This window comes from Mesoplodon mirus (assembly GCF_964341445.2).
Source record: "Mesoplodon mirus genome assembly, chromosome: 7".
NCBI classification, from domain to species: Eukaryota; Metazoa; Chordata; class Mammalia; order Artiodactyla; family Ziphiidae; genus Mesoplodon; species Mesoplodon mirus.
In genome coordinates this window covers 2451527-2478392 of record NC_138983.1, presented here as the reverse complement: position 1 = coordinate 2478392, position 26866 = coordinate 2451527, and the positions used below count along the sequence as shown (strand labels likewise).

The following is a 26866-nucleotide window of genomic DNA, read 5'->3' as shown; positions in this document are numbered from 1 at the left end:
AGGGAGTTTATTGCCAGTCTGTGCCTGGGGGCCACGGTCACCAGGCTTTGTCCATCTTTGGGGGCATAGGCTGCCTCCAGAGGACCAGGAGGACAAGGAAGTTGATGGCGAACTGCACGTGGCCGAAAACGGGGATTCCGAAGCTGTGGTACAGGAGGCCTCCCAGAGTGGGCCCCAGGGTTCGGGTCAGCGGCTGCACAGAGGCACAGAGGCCCAGCATGGTTCCTACGGGGGGGGGGGAGGGGAGAGGAGGGGAGGGGAGGGTCGAGTCGGCCCTGCCGGTCTCTCAGCGTCACTGCCCCAGCCGCCCAAGGCCTTGACACAGCTATAGCCTCCCTGTCTCCCCTGCTGCCCTCCACCCCCCACTCCCTCCCTGCAGACCCCCCAGCCACACAGGGGGAGCACTGGGCCCTCTCGAATGGGGAGCTGAGCCTCTGCCCTGCTCCAGAAAGTTCCCAAGCACAGGAGGAGCCTGGGAACAGGGCCCCAGGTCGTGGGCCAGGCCCCGCCCCGCCCCCCCAGGCCTGCCTGGGAGGTGGCATCCCAGCCAGGGGCCTCCCGAAGCACCGCGGTGAGGGCTGGGCTGGGGTACGGGGTGGGCCACCACACATCCCTGTCACCCACACGGCTCCCACCCTCACGTGGACTGCAGGGAACTCCCCCCAGGGTGGGGGAGGGGCTTCGGGGCACTCGAAGGGCCCGCACCTGCTTCTCTGCATCCACTTCCCGGGCTCGCCTGGCTGCCTGCACCCCTCTTACCTGACACCCCTACCTCCACGCCCCTCTTGTCAGCTGTGCCCTATGCGGGCCACCAAGCCTGTGGCTCCTATCAACACTGCCGTCTGCCCCGAGGGCCCCAGGCTCCAGGGGCTTCACAGCCCTCCGCTCTGGGAGCTGGAAAGCCCTGCCCTTGGGTCATCTGGGCGTGGCCTGGCAAGGCCCCGCCCAGGCTCAGGGCCAGCGTAGGGGGAATTTCAGAGCAGCCTCTCCCGACGCCCACATCCCCTGCAGACACCAGGGAGCAATTACCGCCCCCTCTGTGGTTTCCGGTTCCCAGGCTGGTGCTGGGAACCGGCTCCTGGCTCCTTCCAAGCTGAGGGATGGTGCCTCTGGCACATGGGGCCCTGGTCGCCTGGATCTGCTCCGCCCTCCTCCCTCTCAGGCCCCGCCCTCATCTCTCCAGGCCTTGCTCCCCTCCTCTCTCCTCCTGGCCTCTCACACCTGCCAGCCCACAGCCTCCAGGAAGCCCTCCAGGACCAGTCTAGCCTCCCAGGACCACAGAGCCACAGGTCTGGCAGGCCTTGGGGTCCCCAAGGCAGTCCTGAGAAGAGGCCTTGCCCAGCAGCCTCCCCCTTTTCATCAGGGCCTCTAGACCTCAGTCCGACCTTCCCAGACATGCAGGTAGATGGACGGAGGGTCAGCCAGGGCCCTGAGCTTTCTGGCCCTGCTGCCAGGGAGGGAGGTCTTTGACCTCAACCGGCCCACAGGAGCCTTTGACCTTGACCTGCACCATGCCCGGGGCAGCACGGGGGCAGAAGCCTGGGCAGCATCGGGCCCAGGGACCCCCAGTCTGGATGGGAGACTCCTTGGCCTCAAGAAAGAAGGCCAGGTGCAGAGTGGGGGCACCTGAGTCCCACTGGGTGGCCCCGGGGGCAGCACTCCCTCCCGCACTCGTGCACTCAGGAGGCACCTGCACGTCCCGTGCGCAGGGAGGGAACAGGAGGTGCTCCCCATGCTAGCCACCCCCTCTGGCCTCCAGCCATTCTCTGCCCATGCTTCAGAGCCAAGCCAGACGCCACCTCCAGGAAGCCCTCCTCCCCTCCCCCTGGCCTGGCCCTGGGCTGATCAGCAGGGCCTGGTGCAGGGTTGACTGGGCCTGGCTGGGCTGGGTGGTGGGCAGGATTCTCTCCTGAACCCTCTTGCAGCCCACCATCCCCACCCTGCCCACTCAGACCCCCAGCCGCCCACCCTACTCAATGCCCACTGAGTCCAGGCAGGTCCCACATCAGGGCAGCTGCTTTGCCCGAAACTGCTCAGCAAGCTTCCCAGAGAGGAGGGCCGGGGTCTCCCCAGGGCCTGCCCGTCACCTGGCCTGGGATGCCGCACTCACCCGTATCTGAGGCCGAGACGGCCTTGGTCAGCATGCTGTCGGTGACCACGTTGAGGGCACACAGGCTGAAGACCAGGCCGGGCATGAGGAGGCAGAAGTGGAAGACATTGGCCATCAGCGCCTGCCAAGGGGCAGAGCAGGGGTCACGGTCACGGGGGCCTTGCAGGGCCTCGCAGGACCAGGGTGGAACTGCCCATCCCTGAGGTCCACTAAGGTGGCCTCGGGTCGCAGTAGAGGGGGCCAGGGGGCTCAGGGGCTCAAGTGCAAACTGGGCACCGGCAGAGGGTCAGGGGAGCGGGCCTGGGACCCTGCTCTTTGCGGGGCAGCCAGAGGCGGGAGCTCTCACCATGGCCAGTCCCACCACACTGAAGACCAGCACGCTGGCCCGGAGCAGGGCTCCCTCAGAGAAGTGGCTGCTCAGCCACCCGATGACCAGGCCCTGGAAGACCTAGGTGAGAGCGAGAGGGTGGAGGTGGGCACAGCCGGGCCTGGGGAGGGGTTCTGGGCTGTGGCCAGCTGCGGGACCTCCCCCACCACCTGCAGCCCCTGGGACCACTGCCACCAGCCACAGCAGGCGCCAGGCGCAGGGCACAGGGGTGGGCCTGTGGTACCCACGATGGCCTCAAAGTCCCAGGGGAGACGGGCCCAGAAGCCTGGGCGTCTCTCACACATGCGTGCAAGCACACACACACGCACATGCATGCACCCACGCACCCGCATGCGTGCACACACCCACGCACGTGCACGCACACACATGCACGCCTATGCACACATACATGCACCTGCGCACACACACAGGTGCACAGCCAGCCACTCAGAGGTCCACATTCAAAACTAATCTCTGCAGTTTCAGGCGTGATAAACATATTTTAATCAAAGGGCCGGTTAACTCCTGATGGGGGTGGGGGAGGCCATGGCTTACGGTGCAAAAAACTTCTTTGACAGGAAAATGCTCCCAGTGTGGCCCCGACTCCAACCCTGGGGACCCTTGGGGCCCTGGGAAGCCTACCGTGTCACCTGGCCCTCATGTGCCCCATCCTGGCCAATCACTCGTCCTCAGCCCCCTCTTTGGCTGTCTCGTCTGGGAGGTGGGACCTGCCCCATTCACAGATGGGGAGACCAGGGCACAGAGGAGGGGGGGCTGGATTGGGACCCGAGCTCAGAGCCCTGGTGCCCACGTGGGGTCGCCCTCCCAGCTGGCCCTATGGAGGCCTGGCCCCAGCAGGCGGGCTCACCAGCTACTGTCAACTGGGGCCAGGGACTGGGCCAGGAGGCCACCGCTCCAGTTACAACTGGGTAAACTGAGGCCCAGAGCTGGCCAGGGGTGGGGCTGGGGTGGAGCCCAGGGCGGTGGACTTGTCCTGAGCCTGGGCAGGTAAGCAGGGAGCAACCAGTCTCCCCAGATAACCCGCACTGTTGCTCCGCCCTCCACTCCCAGCTCCGTCCTCCTGGCCGCAGCCCCCTCCCCGGCCCCAGGGTCAGCCAGGAGCCAGGTCTTCCTGCCCTCGTGGCGGGGGAGGAAGGGCCCAGAGCAGGGACACCCTTGACACTGGGGATGTTACTCAGAGGGCAAACCCAGCCCTGGGCCATCCCCAGGCCAGGGTGAGGCTCCCTATCTGGCCCCCTGCCACCTCCACCAGGCAGACAGGAAGTGCCCAGGGCGCAGCGGGTTTGGAGCAGCACCCCCTGGGGCTGGGGGTCAGGCCGGGGCTGGGCAGGGTGACGGGGCGGGCCCATCCCTTCGGAACAGGACGGACCACTCTGCGAGCTGCCTGCCTGGCAAAACGAAACTGTCTCAAACCAGAACCAAAGATGTCCTTTAAAAAAAAAAACAAACCCTACTTTCACACTTGCTTATCTTAGTTTTTGTTTGTTTAAAGGGAAGATCTGCTTGGCAAGTGTCTTTTAGTGCCCTACACCCGAGAGGAAACCACCAAACCAGGAGAGAGATTTCAATCTGCCTCAGCTTTTCATACAGAGCCAGAGACCAGGACCCTAATGTACTGAGGTCGTCTTTCCATTTTCCCATTAACTTAAACAAAGCCTAAACTTTCATGCCTTACGGGTTATTACATGAAACTAGAGCTACCAAGCACACCAGAAATTTCACTTTCTCCCAACCCTCCCATCTGGAGACCCATCTGCTCACCTGTCCTGCTCCCCGCTGCCCTGGCCTGAGCCACCTCCATCTCCCCGGAGGTCACATCAGCCACAAGCACCCAGTTCCCCAGCAGGGGGGCTAGTAAGACCACATCCAGCCTCCAAACGGTCCCACCCACTCCGAGTAAATCTGAGTAAATCTAGGTCCTTCTTGGCCTTGCAGACCACTGCCCACGCATGTCTTCAGAGGGCAGTCCTCTCCCCTCAGGCCGGCCCAGCCGCCTCAGGGCCTTTGCACCTGCACCCCCTCCCTGTCTGAAGTTCTCTCCCTCCAAGCCTCTCCGTGGGCCAGTGGAGAGCCCTTATCAGCCCTAACCCTAACCCCAACCCTAACCCTAACCCCATCTGAAGCAGCATTTCTGCCCCTACAAGGGCCCTGATTCTCCTTTGAGGTTTTGTTGTCCCTGACACACAAGATGCGCCGGTGGTTGGGGGCTTGCCTCCGTCTCCCCCCAGCATACGACGGAGGCTCCCTATCGCTGCAGCGGCGCTGTGCCTGGGGCACAGATGAAGGCCGAGTGGGGGGTCCTCACCGGAGGGTCCTAGAGGGACAGAGGGCTGCCAGCCCCCGGGGGAAGGGTGACCACCATCCCCTCGTGTTAGGACCATCCGGGCTGCCACCCCCTGAGACCCCAACCCCAGCAGATTGGGGAGGGGAGGGGAGGCTGGTGGAGGGGGATCGCCCTTGGGATCAGGCGGCAACCACACCTCAGGTGGGGCAGGAAATGGTCTGCAAGGGAAGCAGCAGGCGCAACAGCAGCTGTGGGGGACCAGGTGGGAGGCATGGTTCACCCAGCGGTGGGGCCACCTCCCCGGCCCCTCGGTGACCAGCTCTACCCTGGCCGGGGGAGAAGGTGGCTTGGGCCTCCCCTGCAGACGCACCTCAGGCCCTCAGCTGCCTCCACCTTCCCTCCGCTGGACTTAGGGCCTGGGGCCTGGCACCCCACACCGCTCTGTGGGCTCCCTGCCCTCCCCAGGCTCCTCCACACAGTCGGCCTGTGTTGGGGTCCCCAGCCCACCCCCCCAGGCACTTTCCCGACTCCCACCGCTGCTCTCCAACCCTGTCCACCACCATCCTCACAGGTGCCAGAGGCCAGGTCCGTCTCGGGCAGGCCCACCCTCATCCCCAACCAGGCCAGAGGCTACCAGGGTCTGTCCCTGAGGGCCTCGAGGGGTCTGCTGGCTTCAGCCAGGCTATAGGCTTGGGGTCCTGGTCCCGGGGAGCCCAGGACAAGCTCAGCCTGGTGCTCTGGTCCCAGGCAGGCAGGAGCAGCCGTTTATTTTATTTTAAAAATTATTTTGTATTTTTAAGATTGTTATTTATTTCTTTTTGGCCACAATGCACGGCTTGCGTGGATCTTAGTTCCCTGACCAGAGATCGAACCCGTGCCCCCTGCAGTGGAAGCATGGAGTCCTAACCATCGGACCGCCAGGGAGGTCCCAGGAGCAGCCGTTTAGAAGAAAGCTCCAGTGGCCCCCAATTTAGAGTATTATCATGGTTGCTGTTGTTTTCTGTTTATCTCTTTTCCTCCACCAGGCTGGCACTTCCCAGCCCACCCAGCTAGGCCCTCTTGGCCCACGGTGGGGTGGGGGCCAGCCCCTCCCAGGAGTGGCTATTTTAGAACCAGAGTCTAGACCAGTCCTGGGCCCAGAGGCATGGGCAGCAGATGGCCTGGAGGTGCTGGGAATGCCACTCGCTTCCGGAGAGCGTGCGCTCTCTCCCCCGCCCAGGCAGATCCCAGAATAGCCCCTCCTGCGCTCCGGCTGTCAGGCAGATGTCCCGGGTGGCGGCTGCACGTCGCCACCTGTCCCCGCCATGGTCACACGACCGGCGGGCAGGCGGGCGGGACGCAGAGCCTGGCCATTCTCCTTCTAATGCGCCCCACCACTGGGGTCTGCCCCCTTCCCGACCTGTCCACCGCCGGCGCCCAGATGGACACTCGGCGGACCATGGGCCTCCGCCGTGTTTCCCTATGGGAGGCCAAGGGCTCGCCAGCCTCCACTGCGGATGAGTCTCCCCTCTCCCCTCTCAGACGGGACCTCCGGGCAGGTGGGTGGGCAGACAGACCCAGGCGTTGGAGCCACGAGCAGGGAGAGGAGGACAAGCCAGAAGCTAAGGTGTGGATGCAACACCCCAAAGGCAGGCGTGCAGCACGGCACCTGTGCTGTGGAGAAACCGAGTGCTGGTGGTCTGTGAGGTCCTGGGACCCCAACACAGGCCGACTGCCCAGAGGACCCTGGGAGGGCAGGGAGCCCACAGAGCGTGGGGTGCCAAAGCCCCGCCCACCCTGTGCGCCCGGCATCCACTCACCATCTGGAGGACCCCGATGAAGGACATGAGGTAGCCGGCCTGGGCGGCCTCCAGCTGAAAGAAGTCCATGGAGATGAGGGAAAACATGACCATGAAGAGCCCTGGGCGAGGTGGGGCGTCAGGGGGGAGGGGTCAGGGCTGCGCAGTTGTGCCCACACCTGCTCCCCCCGGCAGGTGAGCGTCACGGTGCCAGGGGCTTGGCCACGGTGACCGGCTCAGGGAAGACCAACGTGAACCTTCTCCGAGGTCGTCCCTGGCAGGTCCACCCCACGCGGCTGCTGTGGGCTGTGAACAGGAAGGTGCCAGAAGCTGCCCCATGAACAGGGTGGCCAGAGCCCAAGGCCGTCTGGGGGTGGAGGCTGGGAGATGGGGGACCCTGGGCTGATAATGTAGGAGGATTTGGCCCCAGAACTGACGCCGGTGACCTGGGTTCCCATCACTGTGCCCCACTGAGCCATCCGGAGTCACAGATGGAGCTGGGCGGAGGGCTTGCCCAGTTTGCCTGGACAGAGAACTTCCTGGGCCGAGGGGTTAACCCTTTAGCGCCAGTGTGGGAGCACCTGAGGGCCTGTCAACCCTGCTTCGCCGACTTGTCCTCTGCACTGCCCCCCTGGCTGGAGGACCCCAGATGGGGGCTCTGAGCGGTTGCTACTGGGCACGACTGTGGTCAGGGATGCCCTCAGTTCCACCAAGAATGTGTGTGTCCACCTGCAGACGTTCCGTCTTTCCCACCTCCCGGACTGTCCTGAGAGGCCCTGGAAGCCACAGGCCCGGGAGGCGAGACCTTCTGTAGAGCAGGGGTAACTGGGGCCCGAGCAGGGCCCTGGGGGGCAGGAGGGAAGGACGGAGACCCTCGCTTCTTCCTCCTTCTGGCCTGTGCAGCCACATCTGCATGAACCAGTGGGCTGTCACCCTCTCTGGGACAGATGTGACTGGATAGGGCCCAGTGGAGTCTCGGAGTGTGGGACACAGGGCAGAGCGAAGGGGTGACGTGCGGGCTGCAGACCTCCGTCTCCGCGGCCCCGAATTCTCAGCCGCACCGGGCTCTGGACGCTGGCCGGGCGGCTGGGACTCACCTGAGGGGAAGCCGCAGATGACCTTGACCAGAAACACCGGCAGGACGCCGGGCTGCAGCAGCAGGCAGGTGATGGCCTTCAGGTCAAACACGCTGGCCTTGGGTTTCCCTGAGGCACCCGGAGAGGCCACGGTAGCACCGGACAGCCCGCGGCCCAGGGCCCACTGGGTGCGGAGGAGGCACTCCTGCTGCCCGGCGCCCCACCCCCACCGGGGACGTGGGCTCCTCCTAGTGTGCCTCCCAGCAGCACCCCCGTGAGCCCCGGGCGGCTCATCACACTCAGGACTGGGCCTCAGGCCCTGCTGACCCTGGGGACCTCTGAATTCAGGGGGCAGCCTGGCCTGGACCTGGGCTCCAAGCGATGAAGGCTCTCACTCCCCAAACCCGTGTGACCGGGGCAGCTGCTGCCGGCCTGGCCCTGGATCTGGGCGACAGCATGACGAGGCTGGTGAGGCAGCCTCGGCCAGGAGTGGCCACCTTACCCTGATCCAGAGGATGCTTGGATGTCACGTCATAGCCTCCCAGCTGGGTGCGGCGGTGCCCCCTGCTTGCCTCTCCCAGGTTCTCCTATGCCTCGGCCCCTTTCCTCTGTCCCTTTGCAGGCCAGGGCCCCACCCAGGCCCTCCCTCTTGACTCTTTCTGGGCTGTTCCATCACAGCCAGGGCTCAGGGGTCTCCTGTCCCAGGTGGGTCTCTCCAGAGCTCTCGGTCACCAGGCCAAGAGGCATGGGGTCCCACTCTGTGCCAGGCTAAAGTGGCTGGGCCGGGATGCCCTGGAGGGGACGCCCCTCTTGAGCCCCGACCTCTCCTCGTGGGGCCTGGGAGGCACGTTGAGCCCACAGGCTCTAACCTGAGTGAGCTCTGCAGCCTCCCCGCCTCGGCACCCTGCCCCGGAGGCTGTGCTCCTGAAGCTGGCACCCTCACGGTCCCCCATACAGCACAGTGACCGACTGCTCTGGGCCTCAGGACCCTGGCTCGCCATGCCCGCCCCATCCCAGGTCCCTCCTGGTCCTTCCCAGGCTCAGCTCCAGTGGTGTCCGAAGCTGGGAGATGCCCAGCATCCTGGAGGGGCCCAAGGAAGAAAAGAGGGCTTGAGTGGCCCCGAATGCCCCAGGCCCATTGCCTGGAGCACACCCCTCTGACCCCGCAGATGAGAAGCCACCAGGGATGCTTTGGCACATTGTGCTCTTGGCAAACTCTCCCTGAAGGGTGGGCCGGGCTGGGGGAGGCCTAGCCCGAGGTCCAGGTTGCTGGCTGGTGGGAGGGGAGGGCTCACACTTCACACTGGCCAAGCATCCAGAAGCGGCATACCTGGTGGGGTGTAACCGGTGAGGTGTGTCTGGTAGGGTAGATCCAGCGGGATGTACCTGGTGGGGCCTCCTTTGTGTGTATCTGCTGGGGTGTGTCTGGTGCAGCTTACCTGGCAGGGCAGCCTGGGCATGGGCGCTGGCCCCTTTGGTGCTGGTGGGGATGCAGGTGAAGCTGAGGATGGCTCCCAGGAGGTTGACCACAAGAGCCACGATGACCGGACACTGAATCCTGTGAACGACAGCTGTGGTCACACAGGGCTCAGGCCCCAGTGCACAAGGTGTCACCTGCGGCATCTCCCCCACCTGCCCCTTCAGTCACACTCAGGCTCTGACAGCTGAGAACAGCTCAAACCCCACCACTCCTGTCCTCGCAGGCTTCGAACTGGAGGCCAGGCCACGGGACCCTCAGGGCACATTAATGAGGTGATGGATGAAGAAACAGAGGAAGCTCTTGCCTTCCCGACCCTCAGGCTGTGGATACAGCACACGGGTCCTGGTGGCCTCTGAGGATGGGTGGCAGTGGGCGCCAGAATGTGAGCCCCAGAAGGGCTGGGCAGAGACCTGGGGCGGGTGGCGATTCTCTAGGGGGCGTCTGGCTCCCAGGCTGCTGAGGGGTGAGAAAGGCCCCCGAAGGACCGGGCTGCTGGGCGGTGTGCACCCACTGCTCCCGGCTTGGGCAGGGGTGTTAGAGGCCTGGGGGCTGTGTTCCGCGGAATTGGAAGCAGCAGGGAGGATGCTCCCCAGACAACCCTGGCAGCGCCAAGGGTCCTCCCCACCCTGTAGAGCAGGAGACTGAGGCTCCCGGGGGAAAGGGCCTCATTCCCAGAACCCTCAGTCCTCTGGCCTCTGGTGGGACTGGAGGAGCCGCCTGGGGTGGAGGAGGGCGGCTGAGAAAATGACCATTGCCCTCGGGGACTCAGGTGAGGCAGGATGCTGGCTCGCGGTGAGCAAAATGTCAGGTGGCACTGGGGCCAGGGTGCCAAGAGGGGCCGGAGAGACGGGGGCTGACGTGCCCGGTGGACAGGGGCTTGGGTTTGAATCTCAGCTCCACCCACCCACGAGGAAGACTGTGGGACCCCCTGCAGCCCCATCTGCATCCTGGGGATTGTCATGCCTCCTTCCCCTCCTGGGGGAGGACAGGCCTGCACTTAGGGGGCTTCAGGAGCACCCCACCACCACTTCCTGGAGGGGGTGGGGCAGGCTGGGCCCATGGGGTAGGGGGGCGTTTGGCCCCCCGATAAACCTAGGACACAGCCCTCAGGGTGCCTTCCTGCCTGCCCACAGTGGCACCAAGGGCTGTGACTCAGGCACTCAGCTGTCACTTCTGAGGGAGCATTTCCCCTCTGTGAGTCACTACATGGAAACTCAGCCCTCGACCTCTCTGGACCGCACGGGCAGACCTCGGTCTCCAGCTCCAGGCAGCCCGTGTCACCTGGGGACAAAGGCACTGGGGCCTGGCCCCTCTGATTGTCACCGTTTCCTCCTGAGGGCTGGAGGAAGACAAGGAGTGAAACAGAAGATTCATACTGAGCCAGGCTGCTTCGACCGCCAGGCCTGTGCACAGCCAAACACCCTGCCCCTCTGAAGCACAGAAAACTCCTATACATCCTGCAAAGGCCCTCCCTGTGAGGCCCTGCCCCTCTTCCCCAGCGGGCGCCCTGTCCTCTAAGAAGGGCTTGCTCTACTCCAGGGTCAGTATCTGCCCCCAGGGGCAGGTGGGCCTGGGTGGGACCCTGTGCCGAGACCCCAGTGGGCATCAGAGCGTGGACTAAATGGACGACAAAAGTCCTGCCCCAGAACGTGTCAGTGTCCTGGGAGACGCCCTCCGCACTTTCAGTGAGGCAGCCACAAGCCGCCTGTGACCTTCCTCGGAGTTCAAAGAGAGGACTCCCCCGCCCCCACTCCACCACAGGTGCATACACGCGCACACACCTGCACACATACACGTGCACGGCTCCTGCAGGAACCCCAGGCAGGGAAGCCAGTGGGGACTCCAGCACCAGAGAATGGGCCTCAGCAGCCCCTTGTTTCTGGGGCTGGGACCTGCCCGGTCTCACACACTTGGTCACTGCTGCAGCCAGCACTGTCCAGTCTGTATGTGCCACCAACCTCTCCCCTCCCACACGGGCCCATCTCTGGCCCCCAAGCCGATACCCACTGCCCAGGATGCTGGACATTTGGGCTTTCTGGCGGCAGGGGTTCCGGACAAGTGGGCGAGTCCATTGGCTGCCAGGTGGGAAGGGTCAGAGGGCACTGGACCCCAAAGTGAGGCCTCTGCTCGGACCCAGGGGAGGGATGAGGCCGGGTATGGGCCCCACAGGCCACCGTCAGAGAGAGGGGCCCTTTCTTCAGGACTGTGGCCTCAGAGGCCCACAAGTCACTGCTCCGGGACTGCCTGGGCAGGGACAAAACCAGCTTTCTTTGCCAGATGCCCCGGAAGTGCGTGAGAGCAGAGGCGGCCACTTAGATGGCTATTTTGGGAGGCTGGTGACAAGTGAGGGGCGGGTGGCAGGGAGCCAGACCCCTTCTCCAGAGATCTCTCCTGTCCCTGTGTGGCGGCCAGTGAACCGAAGGGGACATGGGGACCCTGGGGGGCCCTGGGAGGGCGTTGGGGCCCACAGATGCCCCAGGGGAGGCTTGGGTGTCCTTCCGCACCCAGAATGCTCTCCGACTCCCCCAGACAAAATGCCAGAAAGGAAAGTGAACAGACGGGAGGACAGCGTGGCAGCCCCGGGTCCCACACCGGGGCCTTCTCGGTGGGGATGCCCTCCAGCCTCGTGCCCCTACCCACTGCTGCTCTGTCGTCCGAGACACAGCTCGGGAGCCCCTCCCCGGGGGCCTTCAGTCAGCCCACCCCCAGAGTCTGCCTCTGGCCCTGGGGACCTCCGGGACGCCAATCGCGCAGGATGGGGCTCTGGGCCACCTGTCCATTGGCTCACTGGACTGTTTTTACAAACCGGGCACTGACCATGAGGCAGGCACTGTTAGCGTGTCTTTGTCCACCCACCCCCTTTTATTTTTGGTTGAATGCATGGACGGGAGACTGGACGGATGGACCCATGGACACCTTGAAAGGGTCCCGGGCCAGACTCAGGGCACCCGAATTCTCTGTCCCTTCTCTGTAGCTACCCTGCTGGGTGATCTCCTTTCCTCAGATGCAAATGAGGGCTAGACTCCCAGGGGCCACCCTCCCGGGACCCCCTGTCCCACGCCAAGGCTGTCCTGGAGGCAGCTCACCCCGAGTCCCGCAGAGGGAGGCCTCTGGAACTGACCACGGCTGCCACTGGTGCTGGTCAAACGGCAGCGGCCACAGATGCCACTTTCATCCTTATCTCGAGGGCCCGGAAGTTGCCGATGTGACATTGTCAGGAGGGTGGCAGGCCTGGCCACCTGCCCACCCAGTGTGGACTCTGAGCCTGACGCCGTCCGCCTCCTGCCCGGCTTGGAGGGGACAACTCCTCCTGAAGCTGGAGCTGCCCTCCCTCCCCACCTGCTCCTGGGCTCCCAGAGGGGATGGCACTCAGCCAAGGTCCCCCGGCCTGGCCGCAGGTGGGGCTCAGGGCCTCCCGGGCTGCGTACCCCTGTCCTGTCCAACCTGAAGGGCAGGCTGGGGTCAGCTGGCTTCATGGGAAGCCTGGCCGTGCGGGGCTCCTGAGAGGCACCGGGGAGAAGTCCCCCTGCCTCTCCTGATCCACAGTCCATGGCCCTGTGGCTAGAACGGTGTCTGAAAATGGACATCTTGTGGGTCCACCCCATCTTGTGGGACGTCAGCCCCCCTCTGGTTTCCGAGTCCCAGAAAAAGGCCCTAACGCTGTGTCCGGCCTAACCCTCTGCAGCCCTCTGTGTCCCCTGAGCCTCTGCCCACACAGGCCTCCAGGCAAGCCCCAACCTCCTTCCTGCCCCGGGGCCTTTGCATGGGCTTCCCCTCTGCCTGGAACACTGTCCGGCTGACAGGTCTAGGCTGAGGTTCCCAGCCCCGCTACTCTCAGCCGTTTGTGCCCTGTCCATGGACCTCCCTAGTGCCTGAAACACCCGCATTCTGTCTGCAGGGGCGGCGCGGGCCCCGGGGTGGGGAGGGAAGACAGCAGGCCTGGCTGGCCCCACGCACCCTCGGTGAGCCACCTCGAGCACCAAGTGGGGTAGGCAGCCTGGGTGACCCGTGAGTCACCCCTATCCCAGAGCCGCTCAGGGCAGCCCTAGATGTCTACTCATTAACTCCAGGGACGCTGCCATGTCACTGGGGTGGAAACCTTCCGTCAGCAGGATAAGGGTTTCCCATTTCCTCCCCGGACCAAGGGCCGATATACGGTTCTCGGGTCGACTGGCTCCCCCCAGGCCTCCAGATAAGCAGCGGGGTCACACCAGCCGAGTCAACAGGGCCCGCTGGGTGCGGCGCAGGGCTGGGGTCAGAGCGGGACCACACGCCGGCCAGTTAGTGCCCAGGATGGCCAGCTGGTGACACTGAGGCCCCGGTTTGCCTGACCTCAAGGGTCTGTGGCTGGACCTAAAGGAGCGGCCACCCTGGTGGGCCACCTCCGGGGGGACAGAGCCTTTGGGGGCTGGACTGCGGGCCCAGCTGTACCTGTGGCCTGTGTGCAGCAGCCCCTCAGCACTCAGAGAAGCAGGGGGTCCTGCAAAGACCCCCACACACACTAAGTCCAGCCATCAGGCCTGGGCTCTGCCTGACCCCACCATCAGTGGCGTCTGACAGGTGGCCCCCCACTTCTCAAATCCCTGAGCACCCCCGACCCGGGACCCAGCTCTGGTGGGCTTAGCAGGCTGGTGCCGCCCACCCCAGAGGCAAACGGCCCACTTGGGGGAGGGGATGATGGAGGCCTCCCCAGGCTGTGAGGTGCCAGGCTCGGGGACATGAGTCACAGAGCTGCCCCCTCACCTGCTAAATGACTCAGGGCCCAGGTCTGGGTCCTCCATGGGAGCTAGGCCTCCCAGCCCTGAGCTCCAGACTGGGCCCAAACCAGTTATACCACTACCCAGCCCTCAGCAGTGGCTGCCAAGGCCACTTCCTCCTTCCACCTGCTTCCCAGCAGGGGGTGGGGCACGGCTGGGGACTTTAGGGGCCTTTAGGGGGCCGGGGTGGAGGTGGGCAGGGAGGAACAGCCAGGGAGACCTCACACCGTGCCTCAGTTTTGATCGAAGAACGGGGGGCGGGAAGGTGGCCTTTACATCTCGCCTGGGCCTTGCCAAGAGGCAGGGCAGGCTGCGGGCCGGCAGAGGCCGGACAAGGGAGATGGGGCGCCTGCCCTTTCCACGGAGCGTCAGGGTCCCGGAGCCCACCTTCCCTGGGCCTTGGATGGGGACTGGGAGCTCCATGGGGGAGTCTTACCCTCTCCGGGGCCTCGGTTTCCCCACCTGTCAAAGGACGCGTATACAGCGCCTTAGATCTTGGGATGCAAGAAGGGAAGCTGGTGGGAGACTCGGGAAGGTGAGGGCAGGGGTGGGGGTGGATTTGGGGGCCGCTGGGAGGGAGAGGGAAGTGAGGGTGCCTTCTGGGTCAGCAGCTGGGCTAGAGAAAAGGTCAGGAGGGAACGTGGGGTGGGGCTGGCCAGAGGAGGCCTCTGCGTGTGTGTGTGTGTTGGGGGTTGGGGGGGAGGGGCATTGCTCATGGCCCACCGTAGCAGGTGGCTGGGCTGGGAGGTGAACTCCGAGTCTGGGCGCTGAGCGTCCCGGTGTGAGGGGCAGCTAGCGGGGCTCCTCCCGGTCTCGTCTCTCCCTTCCCAGCACCCTCCTCACGCCCCTGGTGCCCCTCCTTACTCTGCAGTCCCTGACCCTCTTTTTTCCCTCCCTGGGGACAAAGAGGCCCTCTTTCTCTTGACCCTGGTCCATCTACCAAATCAGGCTTCCGCCCTCATCGCACATGGAGAGAGGCAGCCCTGGTTCAGGCGGAATCCGTCACGGGCGCAGGGTCCCATCCTTGACCCACAAGCCTGGATGTCTCCCTGGATCACCCTCCCTTCTGGTCCTCCTGGTACCTTTTCCTGATCCCCGGCTTCTAACATGAAGTGCCGGGCACCAGCCTCCATCTTAAGCAGTTCCCAGGGCTAAGAAGCCACCCACTCGAAGACACAGCCCCACTGTCCTCCAACTCAGACTCCCCCACCCAGCCACCAACTCTGGGGTTCCTTCAAGTGTCTGCTGAGCACCAGACTCATCCTGACGGAGACCCAACTCCCGCTGGCACCCTGGCAGCTCGGATCTCAGCGAGGCCCTCGGCTCCCCCGGGGCCAGCCCCAGAGTCTGGGCACGGCCTTGAGTTCACACTTATACCCCAGCCATCAGCAAAACCAAGCCAGAACCTGCCCCTGCCCCTGCCCTCTCCCCACCATGGCCATCCCTTGTCCACCTGCCATCCTCTCCCACCTGGACTGATTCAGTAGCCACCTCTCTAGTCTCCCTGAGGTGGCCCTAGCCTCCACATTCTCGACACAGCAGCCAGGTCATCCCCTGCCCCTGCTCATCCCTCCCAGGGCCCCAAGGCCTGACCCACTGCCCACCCCTGCTCCCCCACTCCAGCCACACGGGTCTTCTCGCTTCCCCAACCTCAGGGCCTTTGCACTTGCTATCTCTTTGCCTCCCCAGATGTCCTCCAGCCTGACGTTATAGGAATACACATCATGTTCATTTCATCTGAGGACTTGACTGTCTCGTTCACCACTGTATCCCAGAACCTGGAATCCCAGGGGCACTTAATAGGTGTTCAATAGACATCGATGGGGAAACGAACGAAGCAGTCCTGCCCTCTGCACCCCAGCCTCCTGCTCACAGCACTTAGCAGAGCCAGCCACCCCCAACCCAGCTTTGAGGAAGATGATGCGGAGGGGGTGGGGGGCAGAGGCCTTGAACAGACCTCCCTCAAGAGAGGGAGCTGCTTTGACAAGGCCGCTGTGCCCTCCTGTCCCCCAATCCCTGGGGCTCAGCCATCATCTGGCTCCCAAGTCTGGGGCTGGTCTGGGGGCACTCAGGGAACCTGGGGAAACTAAGGCCCCCAGGGGCCCCGGCACAGGGTCATTCAAGATGGCAGGGCTAGGTGCTGGCCTCAGGCTGAGTGCACGCATATGTGGTTCAGACACCAGGAAGGCCCCTAGCCTGAGTGGAGGCCGAGGGCAGCTCATCCAGGCCTAGGCAGGGTGGGCGGGTCACCAGCTGGCACAGGGCCTCCACCCACAGCTGGGCCGGGCACCTTGATCCCCAGAGCAAAACCAAGGTCTTGGGCCTGAATGAAGGTAAGGTGCAAAGTCCATTCCTATGTAGGAAGCTGGTTTTGAGTGGGTGTTGGAGCGCCTGGGGGGAGGAACGGGGGTGGGGCAGCACAGCGGGCAGCAGCAGAAGCGGGGTCTTTCTCCCTGGCCAGGCAGGGCCTCTCCAGGGCCAGGTGTCCTAAGTCCAAGGGTATGCACGACTAGGACCACTGGAACAGACGGCTCTGTGCAGCCCCTCTGCAGGGTCGGTCCCTGGCATGGGGTCCACTCAGCAGACCGCATGTGAAATCTGCCGCCCACAGGCTCTCAGGACGCTGGGCAGGAGCTGAGTTTAGCCCCCGGACCCCTGGGTGCGCAAAACCCGGGGTGGGGGCGCGGGGTGAGGGCAATAGAGACCTTTAGTTCACACGTGCTAGCTTTTTACCCCCCCGCAAGCCACCCTCGCTCCTTCCAGAGGCAAGGGGTCTGGCTGCCCACAGCATCCCCATCGCAGGGAGGTGACGGCACCATCACCCCGCCCCCAAGGCCTGCCGTCTGGTTCCTCTAGGTTCAGCGTGGGACCTCCCAGGAATGAGCAGCCGGAGCGCACGGACCTGGTGCGGCTGCAGCGTGTGGCGACGGCGCCCCCAGCCGGCCGCCCGCCCATGTCTTCCGGCCGCAACGCCACTGCTGGCCACGCCCGTCTGCCGGCCGCACTGCCCCCTGCTGGCCACGCTCACGTCTGCCGACGGCACTGCCCCCTGCTGGCCACTCCCTCATTTGCTGGCCGCACTGCCCCCTGCCGGCCGCGTCCCCGTGGGCCCTGCCCACCACTCCTAGCTAAGCCCTTGGACCCCGCCCACCGCAGGGCCACGCCCCGGATGGCCACCCCCAGCTGTAGGTTCCTGCAGGTCACCCTCCCATGGACCCCACCCGCTCAGCGTGCACGTGGGGAAACCAAGGCCCGGAGAAGTGGCGGGGCCGGGCCGAGGGCCGGAGCGCGGCGCAGAACTGACCTAGCCTTGGCCGTCCTGACCTGTACCCACACCCCGCCTCGTCGGCGCCCCCCCGACCCCGCCACGACCGGGTCCCCGCGCCAGACACTCACCCGCACGTGCTGCTCAGGGTCCCGCCGAGCAGGGAGCCGAAGATGACGCCAACGCTGAAGCACAGACCCAACCGGCCCAGGGCCGTGGGCCGCTCCTCAGGTGCAGACAGGTCCGTGATGACCATCTGGGCAGCTACAGGGTGGGATGGGGAGCTGACAAGTGTGGCCCCCTCGCCGACCGTCTTGCGGCCTACGGACCCAGGCCACGCCTCGCCATTCCTGCACTCCAGACCCGAGCCACAGGCCACACCCTCACACCACTCCACTCAGCTGACCTGCCCCCTCCCCCAGCCACCCCCCACATCACCCGCGGGACCCCGACCTGCCCCCAGGCCGCGTGCTCCCCACCCTGGTCGCGGCACAGGCCACACCCCATCATTCCTCACCTCGGACCTGCCCCCTTCCGCGGGCTACGCCCCCACATCACCCCTCCATCCCGGTACTGTGCTCCAGACTAGACCGGCACCCTGGGAGTGGTCTCCGCCCCAACCCCTGGCTCAGGCCACGCCCACACCAAGCTCCCCCGCCTCCCTCCAGTCCCACCCTTGGCCCTGGCTATTCCGACCTGTTGCCGCCCCCCACCCATAGTCCTCCAGCAGGCCGGAAGGCGCCCTACCTGGCCCTACCTGGCAGCGTGTGCATGAGGGCGCCAGGCAGGCGCGAGGCAAAGAGTAAGGCCACGCCGGGCAGGGCCGGGCTGCAGGCGGCCGCCAGGAGCAGGTAGAGCGCTGAGGACGCCAGGAAGGAGAGCGTGAACGCTGCCCGCGCCCCACACTGATCTGCGAACCTGGGGGCCCCACACCTGTGACCCTCACAGGTGTGAGGCAGGCTTCCCGCTCCTCGGCCCCACAGCAACCCCTTGGCACTGCCGGGGAACTGGGCCGCAGTGCTCCCACGGGGCTGATCAGGGAGGCCCGGTGCTGCAAGGGTGGGCCGGGGCACCCGGGGCCCTGCTGGGCTGCTGGGCTGCCTCCTCTCAGGGCCTGTTTCTCCATCCTTCCAGTGGGACAGTTTTCAGTGACCTCGTTGGGGGGGGGGGTCTGACCCACACGGTCATTCCCACACCTATGTGAATAACTTGTGGGATGCAAATGGACCAAGGGCATGTGCTTATTTTACAGAAAGCGCTTCCCAGGCTCAAGCCTGGGAAACCGCACCCCCCGCCACCCCGGGGCCTCTGCTCTGTCCGATGTTACCGGGTCTGGAGACCCTTCTTTTCTGTGGAGTAACTCTAAAAATCTGACTCCTGCCACGTTGATCTGTCCACGGCAGGCTTTGCGGGAGGATGTCCGCTGTCACATCCCTGAGCCCAGCGACCCCACTGAGGCTAGCGGGAGTCTGGGGGGTTCCAGTCCCCAGAATATTCTTTTCCAGAAAAGTTGCTGGTGGGGCCCCCTGGCTCAGTGGGGCGGGGCACTTATAGCCATGAGGGTCTCACCAATTAAATCCTCTCTGGGTCTGGCCACAAACCAGAATTCGTGGAAGTTAGGGGTGGGGATACCCTGGGAGCAGGGGCTTAACCCAGCCTTAAAGGGACTAAAGCCGCTCTGTGCCTCGGGCTGGCCATCCGTGAAGCAGCAGCTGCCATCTCTCTAGTGGGGCCCAGTGTGAGGTTTGGGAACCTGGCATAACCCAGGCCACGACCTCCAAAGGGCGGGCCTGGATCATCATGGGGTGAGGGCCCCCAAACTTCCCTGCCCCATGGTACCTGCCAAACACGGGCCCGCCGAACAGCTGAAGCACGCCAAAGATGGTCTGCTGGTAGCCGAAGGCAACAGAGTCCAGGCCCAGCCTCCGGGACAGGTACTGAAACATAGGCAGGGTCCATGGGAAGGGCCTGGAAGGACCCCAGCATCTGCAATCTGGGGTCCTCCATGGGCAGGGCGTAGGAGGGGTAGCCCTGAGCAGGGTGGGAGGGAATTGAGGGTCTGGCTCTGACCACTCCGCAGTGCACATGGGGGACCCGTGGCCCTGGCACTCAGCGGCCCTGGGGTAACCGGCTGCTTATCTTGTAGCGGGGAGCCCAACAGGGGCTTTGGGTCCAGGCTCCAGGGACTCGGTACTTGGTGAAGGCAGTTGCTGGCCCCTCCTTCCCCTCTTTGGGGTACACCTCAAATGGGCGAGGGCAAATCCCATTTTACTCTGGCTCTGCACGTGGTGTCTAAAAGCACCTGGAGCTCAGCACGTCCACAACTGACTCCCGGTCTCCCTCCAAGACCAGCTTCTCTGCTCCACCGTTGATGCTTCCACCCTTCCAAGGGTTCAGGTCCCAATCCGCAGTGTCAGCCCTGAGCCCCCTGTTTTTCGCACACCTGTATCCCATCCATCAGCAACCCCTGAGCTCAGCTCCTTCACCCCTCTCCAGCACTTGTCCCACTACTGCCCCAGGGCCTTTGCACTGGCTAGCTCACTCCTGTGTCTCTTTTAAGGCTTCGCTCAGGGTCGCCTTCTCAGGGAGGCCCTGCTGACCCCAAACCTGCCACATTCCTCGGCACCCCCAGCGCCCTTCCTGCAGCACAGTCTAACTATGCATTGTTTACTGCCAGTGGGTGTCACCAGCGCTCAGGACCGCCAGCGGCAGGGGCGCACGGTGCACTCTGCGGTATTCTGAGTTCTGAGACCAGGTGCTCAGAGGACCTGCGAGCATTTGTTGAACAAACACATGCCCCTCTTGGGAGAGCCAGTGGGAGGGGAGGTGGCACCAGCAGCTGCTCTGTGCCCCGCGTGCTAAGGATTTCAACTGTTCTCTCATCGCCCCAGCACCAACTCTCCGAGGGAGGGATGGTCGTCACCCATGTTATGATGAGGACAGCAAGGCACCTGCCCTGGCCACCTGGCTGCCAAGGAGAGGAAAAAGGGCTCAGACCAAGCCATTCAGTGGAAGTGAGCTGGGCTTGGGAAGCGGGGGAGTTGGGCTCACTGTCTGGCCAGGGAGCCCTGCCAAGGCCGGAATTGTGACGAAGGCAATACCCCCTCCCACCCAGATCCCCAGGCCCAGGCTGCTCATCAGAATCTCCTGGTGAGTGGCCAGTGGCTAGTGCCATGGTCCCCCCTGGACCAGACAGATAAGGACCTCTGGGGCTCTGGGTCTTCCAAAGTCCCCTGGGTGCTATTGCCCCAGGAGGGTGAGGCCCCACAGGGCGGTGTTGAATGAATAAACAAGAGTGCACGGAGGAGGAGGATGGGTGCCCGGGCCCAGCAAGCCACAATGGCCACTTAAACCAAGGGGCAGCTATGGCCAGGCAGAATTCCAGATCCAGGGAGGCGGCAAAGAATGAGCTGGATCAGTCATGCCCTCACATCCTGGTTGGAGAGACAGAAATAATCTAATGCCATGAAGTACAATGTGGGGTGTGGGCAAGCTGCATGAGGACGGACCAGCCAGGACGGGAGGGCAAGTGACCCCGGGTACCTGGCAGGTGTTGGAGGGAGGGCCCCGCCTCGGAGGAGACCTGAGCAGAGGCCTGAGTGGGGCTAGGAAGTGAGCTGAGCAGGTGTCGGGGTGGCGGATCAGTAGGGCAAATGCCCCCAGGCGGGTTGGGAGGAGCAGCGCTAGGGCAGCCGTGGGGAGGGGGGCTGAGGACAGCTCGTGGTGCAGCCAGAGCCCAGGACATGCTGAAGGGGGGTGTCCAGAGGCATAGTTCCCAGGTGCCTTAACTTAGCTCCAGCTCGGCAAGGGATCCCCAGCGAGAGGAGCCTGGGCGGCATGGGGCCCGACCACCAGCCACCACCAGGGCGGAGATGGAGGGTGAGAGGGACGGCGAGGGCATGCCGGTGGCCAGGCTGCCTGTGGAGGGGTTCTCACCGGCAGGATGGAGAACTGCATGAAGAGGCAGGTGAGCTCCAGGGCTGCCAGCGCGTACGTGAGTAGCACGACCCAGGACAGGCCCAGAGTGCCAATCCTGCTGGGGGACTGGCCTTGGCCCCTGGAGGCCCTGACTTCCCGCATCCTGGGCAGGCGTTGCTAGGAGACCCCGTAGGGATCCGAACAGGAGGCTGCAGGAGCGGGCAGGGGGCAAAAGTCCTGCTGTGCTGGGCAAAGGTGCTGAGTCATGGGGCAGGAGGCAGGCGGCCCTGAGAGGGCCCGTGGGAGAGGACGGGGATGCCGGACGGGGCATCTCCAGCCCCTCGCCGTGCGACCTAGGGCCAGTCTGGCTCTTGGAGAAGACCACAAGTGGCTCTCTCCCTCCATGACAGACAACTCTGGGTCTCTGGGCACACAGCCACCATGGAACCGGAGACAGGGACCCTCCCCTCCAGCATGGGCTGGTCTCAGTGCCCCATTTTTAGAGGGAAACAGAGGCCCAGAGTGGTTGCCGACTGCGGCTCAGGTAGGTGACTCCTGTGGGTAAGGGGCTGGCTGGGTCTCTGTGCTGGGGGCTTGGGGGGTCTTCAGGCCCACAGTGCACCCTCCCCCCGCCGGTACGGAGCGGCTTTCAGCGTGCGGCCTACTTTGCCCAGCTCCTCCAGCCAGAGCCAGAGGGGCTTCTGGAGTGGCCGGGGGGTGGGGTTGGGCAACAGCTCAGCCTCGCAGGCCCCCAGGCAGGGCAGCTCTGCCTCACCTCCGGCAGCAGGGCCCTGTCTGCTCCCCCCACCCCCATCGGCTGGCGCCAGATTCCACGGTTCCACGGAGGCCTCCACAACATTTTGCCAGATGAACACTCGGCTGTACGGTTGGGCAGAAGGGCGGCCTTCAGAACCTGGGCCAGGGGTGGGGATGGGGTGACACCAAGGAGGGGACCCGGGGTGCGGGGAGCTTGGCGGGGAGTGGGCCAGAGGCTGAGAGCAGCGGGTCAGGGGCACCCAACTGGCAGGGGCTCGACACCGCGCGGGGTGTGGGTCAAGGGCCGCCCTGCTGGAGCGAGCTCGGGTACCTGCCTTCGCAGGGGTCAGCTTTGGGCACCGTCCTGGTGAGGTGAGCCCTCCTGGGGTGAGCTCCGGCCTGGCCCTTCCGGGGCAGGGCTCGGGCACCCGCCCTCCGGTGGGGGGGGACCTGGGACACCCACCCTCCAGGGATGAACTCCCCCGTCCCGGAGGCTGACTCCCGCCCCCTCCCGGCCTCCGCACTCTCATTGGCTAAACCTGACACGCCCCCCGAGGGCCCCGCCCCACTCCGCGGTCCTGGACCCTGCGCCGCCTGCTCCCTCCCCGGCCCAGCTTTGCCCGGACCAGCTCCCTCCAGCTTTTCTCCCAGGTCCTCGGGGGAGGCCGGAACTCAGATCTCTTGAGCAATACTGGTGTCCGGTCCGGGCTTGGGGTGGGCAGGGTGGGGAGGGGGAGGGGGCGGAGGGACTCGAGACGGGCTGGGAAGAAGGATGGGAGGGGGAGGGGTGGAGGGAGGGGGAGGGGTGGAGGGAGGGGGAGGGGTGAGGGCAATGCTTGGCTTGCCCCCCAGCTTGCCCCCAGCCTAGGGTCTGCAAAGAGACCTCGAGGAGGGGCAGGGAGAGAAGAGCACTTCTGGGAACCGCTCCTGGGCCCCTCCCCCGCCACCCCCCCCAGAGCAGGAGGCTGCTGGGAGTTCCTGAGACGCCGGTTTTCCTCATTTCACTCTGTGGCGACCTCACCGGCTTGGTCAAGGCCATCAGAGCCCCACGGTATGCAGGTTCACATGGCTTCACGCGTCCCTCCACGGGACCGTGCGGGGCCCCCTTGCAGCCACCCAGAGCCCCTGCCGGAGCCCCCAGGGGGGCACACAGACTCCCCCTTGGGTCCAGGCACGATTTCTCAGATAAGTAACCAGATGCCCATGCAGGACTCTGCTACTCCACCACCTGCCCTGCAGCCCAGAGCCAGGCCAAGTGTCAAAACCAACATCCCCTCCGCCGTGTGCTAACCACAGCTCACCAGTTTTCTAACTTCAGGGTCGAGAAGCCTGAGACAGGAGGGGCAGGCAGCCTCCGAGCCACCCCTGCAGGGCCCGGGAGGGCAGGCCAAAGACCAGCAGTTAAGCCTGGAGCCGGGGAGCCCCAGGCCTGCTGTGGGGCCTTTCAGGGAGGGGCTAGGGGGCCCTAAGTCTGCTGGGGAGTGGGCCATAGAGTGGGCCTGAGGTGGAGGAAGACTTCAGTCCAAATGCGTGGGGTGGGCAGGAAGGGGCTGGTTACTCACCTCTCCCTGCGTCACACAGGGCCTACGGGTGGCGTGGAACTGGTTGGAGCAGAAGCAATGGGATCCAGCCTAAGTGTTTGTCATGACAGGCTCTGTGGGCAGGGAGCTTCCTGGTCCCAGGGAGTGTGGGAAAAGTGCTCTCCTAGCCCTGCAACTGCCCTCCCCCTGGACCCACTCCCAGCCCCGGGGCACTCACAGCCTCTCAGAGAAACTTGCTGAAGTTCTGGGTGAGGCTCATCTGCGCAGGGCTGGGGAGGAGGGCTTCTCAGAGGAGGTGACACCTCTGCAGAGTCCTGAGGATGAGCTGGCAGGATCCAAGGGGCTGGAGTCCCCCCTACCACCACCACACACCCACTGCCTGGCGATGGGCTGCGACACAGGCGTGCACAGGCGTGTGTGTATGCACGTGGGTCTGCGTGTGTGGGAGAGGGCAGATAGCACCCAATACGTGGGACGCGTAAGGAAATGGTACACTGATTGCAAGCACGTAGGCTGGCTCTGCGTGCCGTGGCAGGGTCCTAAGCTCTTGTGTTCTAGAAGGAACCTCTAGCTGATCAGGGACCAAAGCGGGTGGGCCAGTGTAGAGACACTTCTGCAGTCCTGAGGAGGGGGACGTGGACTTGGATAGGAGGTGGTAGCAGAGCGGGACAGTCTGCAAAGCTGGGGAAGGAGCAGCTGACAGGGTGTCTGGCTGGTGTCCATCAGCTGAGAAGGAATCAGGGTGTGAGTGTGGGGTCTCGAGGGGAGAACCTGCTGGGGCTCAGTGCTCGAGGGGGTGGAGACGTGGGTCACACACAGGTGCAGGAGCGTGGGGTCTGAGCTGGAGGTACCACAGGGCATCTTCTGTATCGAGATAGTATTTAGGGCCCTGACTCAGGACGAGATGAACCCACGAGGGGGTTGATGCGGGTCCAGGGAACAGTGCCTGTTACTCTTACTGTTCCCCGAGGGGCCCACCTCAACGTCACCTCTTCAGGGATGCCAAGGAGGTTTTGGCTGGGGCAGGACCAGGGCTGGGGGCAGGTCTCTGCCAGAGCTTACCTTCCCAGCCCAGGTGAGGCACGGTTTCAGGCCTTGGCCAGCAGGAGGGTGTCCAGACCCCACAGCGGCGCCTGTGCCCCTCACAGCATCCCCAGGAGCTCAGACTCAGCTTGGTAGCTGTCCTTGAAGTAGCATCTGTACGAGGGGCGCCCCAGCCCACTGCAGGCACCGGGGGTCTGGTCTCAGTTGGTGAGCACCATCTTGGAGGCAGTTGGGTTAAGGGTCTGGGAGGGCGGGTGCAAAGTCCCTCTGCAGATGCCACAGGAGGGGCTGGGCTGGCAGGTGCCGAGAAACCTTCCAGAACTGGAGTCTGTGACTAGGCTCCTGGGGTTGGAGTCTGGGCAGGGGCTTCTCGGAGGAGGGGGCAAGGGCTGGGCCTTGTGTTGGTTCCGACTCACCCTTTGGGTGGGTTCATGGGATTGAGGCCTTCAGGACATGGCCTGGCCACATCCCCAGAGGAGGCTCTGCCAGCCAAAGGGGCTTCTCTGCTGGCCTCTAGTGATGCAGGGACCCCTGGCCCCAGCGTCCAGGCAGAGGGAGGGCAGCAGGCTGCACGGGGGGCAGAGGCCTGGGGTCCCACCTCTCACCCAGTAGCTCCACCTTGCACCTGGCCCAGTGCTGGGATGCAGGGTCCCACGTGGTGAGGTGTGGATCACTCAGTCCAGGGGCTCATGCCAGCCGATGGCCACAGCTGAGGGAGAAAGAGTCTTGATGGCGAAGCACGGCCGAGCAGTTTGCTGGAGGCGGCCTCAGGGAGAGAGGCCTGTGGACCAGAGACCCCGGGGCCCTCAGGTGATGGCTGGGGTACACTGTGGGATGGCCGTGTCCCCTTTCTACCACGACCAGAGGAGAGGAGGACCAGGGCACCTTGCTCTTGGGACCCTCAAAGAGGTGCCAAAGGCCCCAGCTTGCCTGGGACGTGGGGCTTTCCATGTGAAAACAGGAACTGTCCTGGAGAAGCCCGGCCAGCTGGTCACCCTCCCTCTCGGGTCCCTGGAGGCCAGACAGACTCACGCTGGGCCTTGACCTAGAGGAAGGAAGGAAAGACGCTGGGGTGGGGGACAGCCCGGGCAGCAGAGCAGGGGTGGGCACTGCAAGGTCACAGGCCCCACCTCCAGGGCCCTGGAGGAACACCTTACCCCAAGTTCCATACTTGGGCAGGAACTACAGCTTCAAAGGAGAGTTGTCCATCCAGGAAGGTATGGAGGGGGAAGTGGCTAGCAGCTGGCGGTCTGGCCTGGCTGGGGCCTGGGGGGGGTCGGTGTTGAGAGGGCAGAGGGCAGCCTGGAATCAGGAAAAGATGAACCTTCCAACGTCACGGAAAAGCAGGGCTTAGAGACAGTAACCATACACCTGTGCACCAGGCTGGGAGGGCGGAAACCGAGGCAGGACATGTGGCACGGATGCACTCCTCTCCATGTGCTCCTGGTGCTTCAGTCCCCGAAACAGGCACATGCCCGAGGGACCTGGAGGGGCCCCGCATCTCCCCGAGCACCACCTCCTCCGGTCCTGGTCCCTCATCCCCCTCTAGAAGGGACCGCCCATGTTCTGACCATCCATCCCACACACAGCGCCTTCTGGAACCTCTACCCATCGGAAACTCAGTAGAGAATCCAGGAAGAAGCAGGAAGGACTTCCAGGACCCCAGAAGAGAAGTCACAAACCCATGCACCCCTTCTTACCCCAGAGAACCCCCCTGGCCGGCACCAGTGCCTCCCCCTGCCTGGATGGCAGTTTCAGAGAGCCTGGCTATTTGGTCTCTGTTGGGAGTAGCCACGCTGACACCTCAAGAGGTGACAAGCAGCAGCTTCCCTTCTGGGCACCCTGGGACCTGGTGGGGGCGTTTCTGGGGCCCCTGCTGCCTCCCACCCCTGGGCCTCTGGTCCGACACCCAGCTCGGGGGCGGCCAGGTCTCACACGCATTTTGCAAACTGGAGAAGTATGAGGGATAGCCACGGCCTCTCGCCCTGCCCCTTCCACTGGGACTCAGCCCTGCTGGATGGACAGGTGAACACAGACGAGGGCACAAGTCAGACACTCCTGGTCCAGGCCCCGATTTGACAGTCGAGGAGGAGGGGCTGCCCAAGGTCACGCCGCCAACGGTGACCGAGCCAGGACCAGACTGACTCTGCAGGCAGCCCTGCTGGGCCAGCATCTCCACAGCTTACCCGGCTTTGACAAGCATCTCATCCTCTCAAGCCTCAGTTTCCCCATCTTCAAAATGGGACAATGCTAATTCCTCCCTCGTAGGATACATGTGAGGATTAAATGAAGCAATCTGCACGTAAATTGCATGGCCGGGGCGGCTGCCTGGCACAGAGAGGGTGTGTTGCCAGCAACAGCAGGGTACCGACCAGGGATGCTGCTGAGGATCAGGCATGTGTGCAGCCGGGTGAAACAGCCTGGGTTACATGAAGACAGACCCACCAGTCACTGTGATCTGTGTCCCAC

At 64.3% G+C, this 26866-nt stretch overlaps 1 protein-coding gene across 3 annotated transcripts; it reads right to left on the bottom strand.

Moving 5' to 3' along the window:
* Nucleotides 1-22237, bottom strand: SLC67A1 (solute carrier family 67 member 1). 3 transcript variants are annotated; one of them, XM_082626996.1, is made up of 12 exons: nucleotides 22144-22237; nucleotides 21832-21935; nucleotides 21075-21265; nucleotides 18978-19075; nucleotides 17896-17997; nucleotides 17270-17402; nucleotides 9076-9194; nucleotides 7658-7765; nucleotides 6582-6682; nucleotides 2457-2558; nucleotides 2111-2231; nucleotides 1-225 (listed from the first exon to the last, which is right to left on the bottom strand). In XM_082626996.1, exons 2-12 carry the CDS (start codon nucleotides 21913-21915, stop codon nucleotides 38-40), a joined length of 1347 nt encoding a protein of 448 aa, XP_082483122.1. In that variant the 5' UTR covers nucleotides 21916-21935; nucleotides 22144-22237; the 3' UTR covers nucleotides 1-37. The 3 variants fall into 3 exon arrangements, with proteins under 3 accessions (XP_082483122.1, XP_082483123.1, XP_082483124.1); XM_082626997.1 differs by lacking the exon at nucleotides 21832-21935 and having other exon boundaries at nucleotides 17896-18056; nucleotides 22144-22227; XM_082626998.1 differs by lacking the exons at nucleotides 21075-21265; nucleotides 21832-21935 and having other exon boundaries at nucleotides 22144-22208.
* Between the last annotated feature and the right edge of the window lie 4629 nt (nucleotides 22238-26866).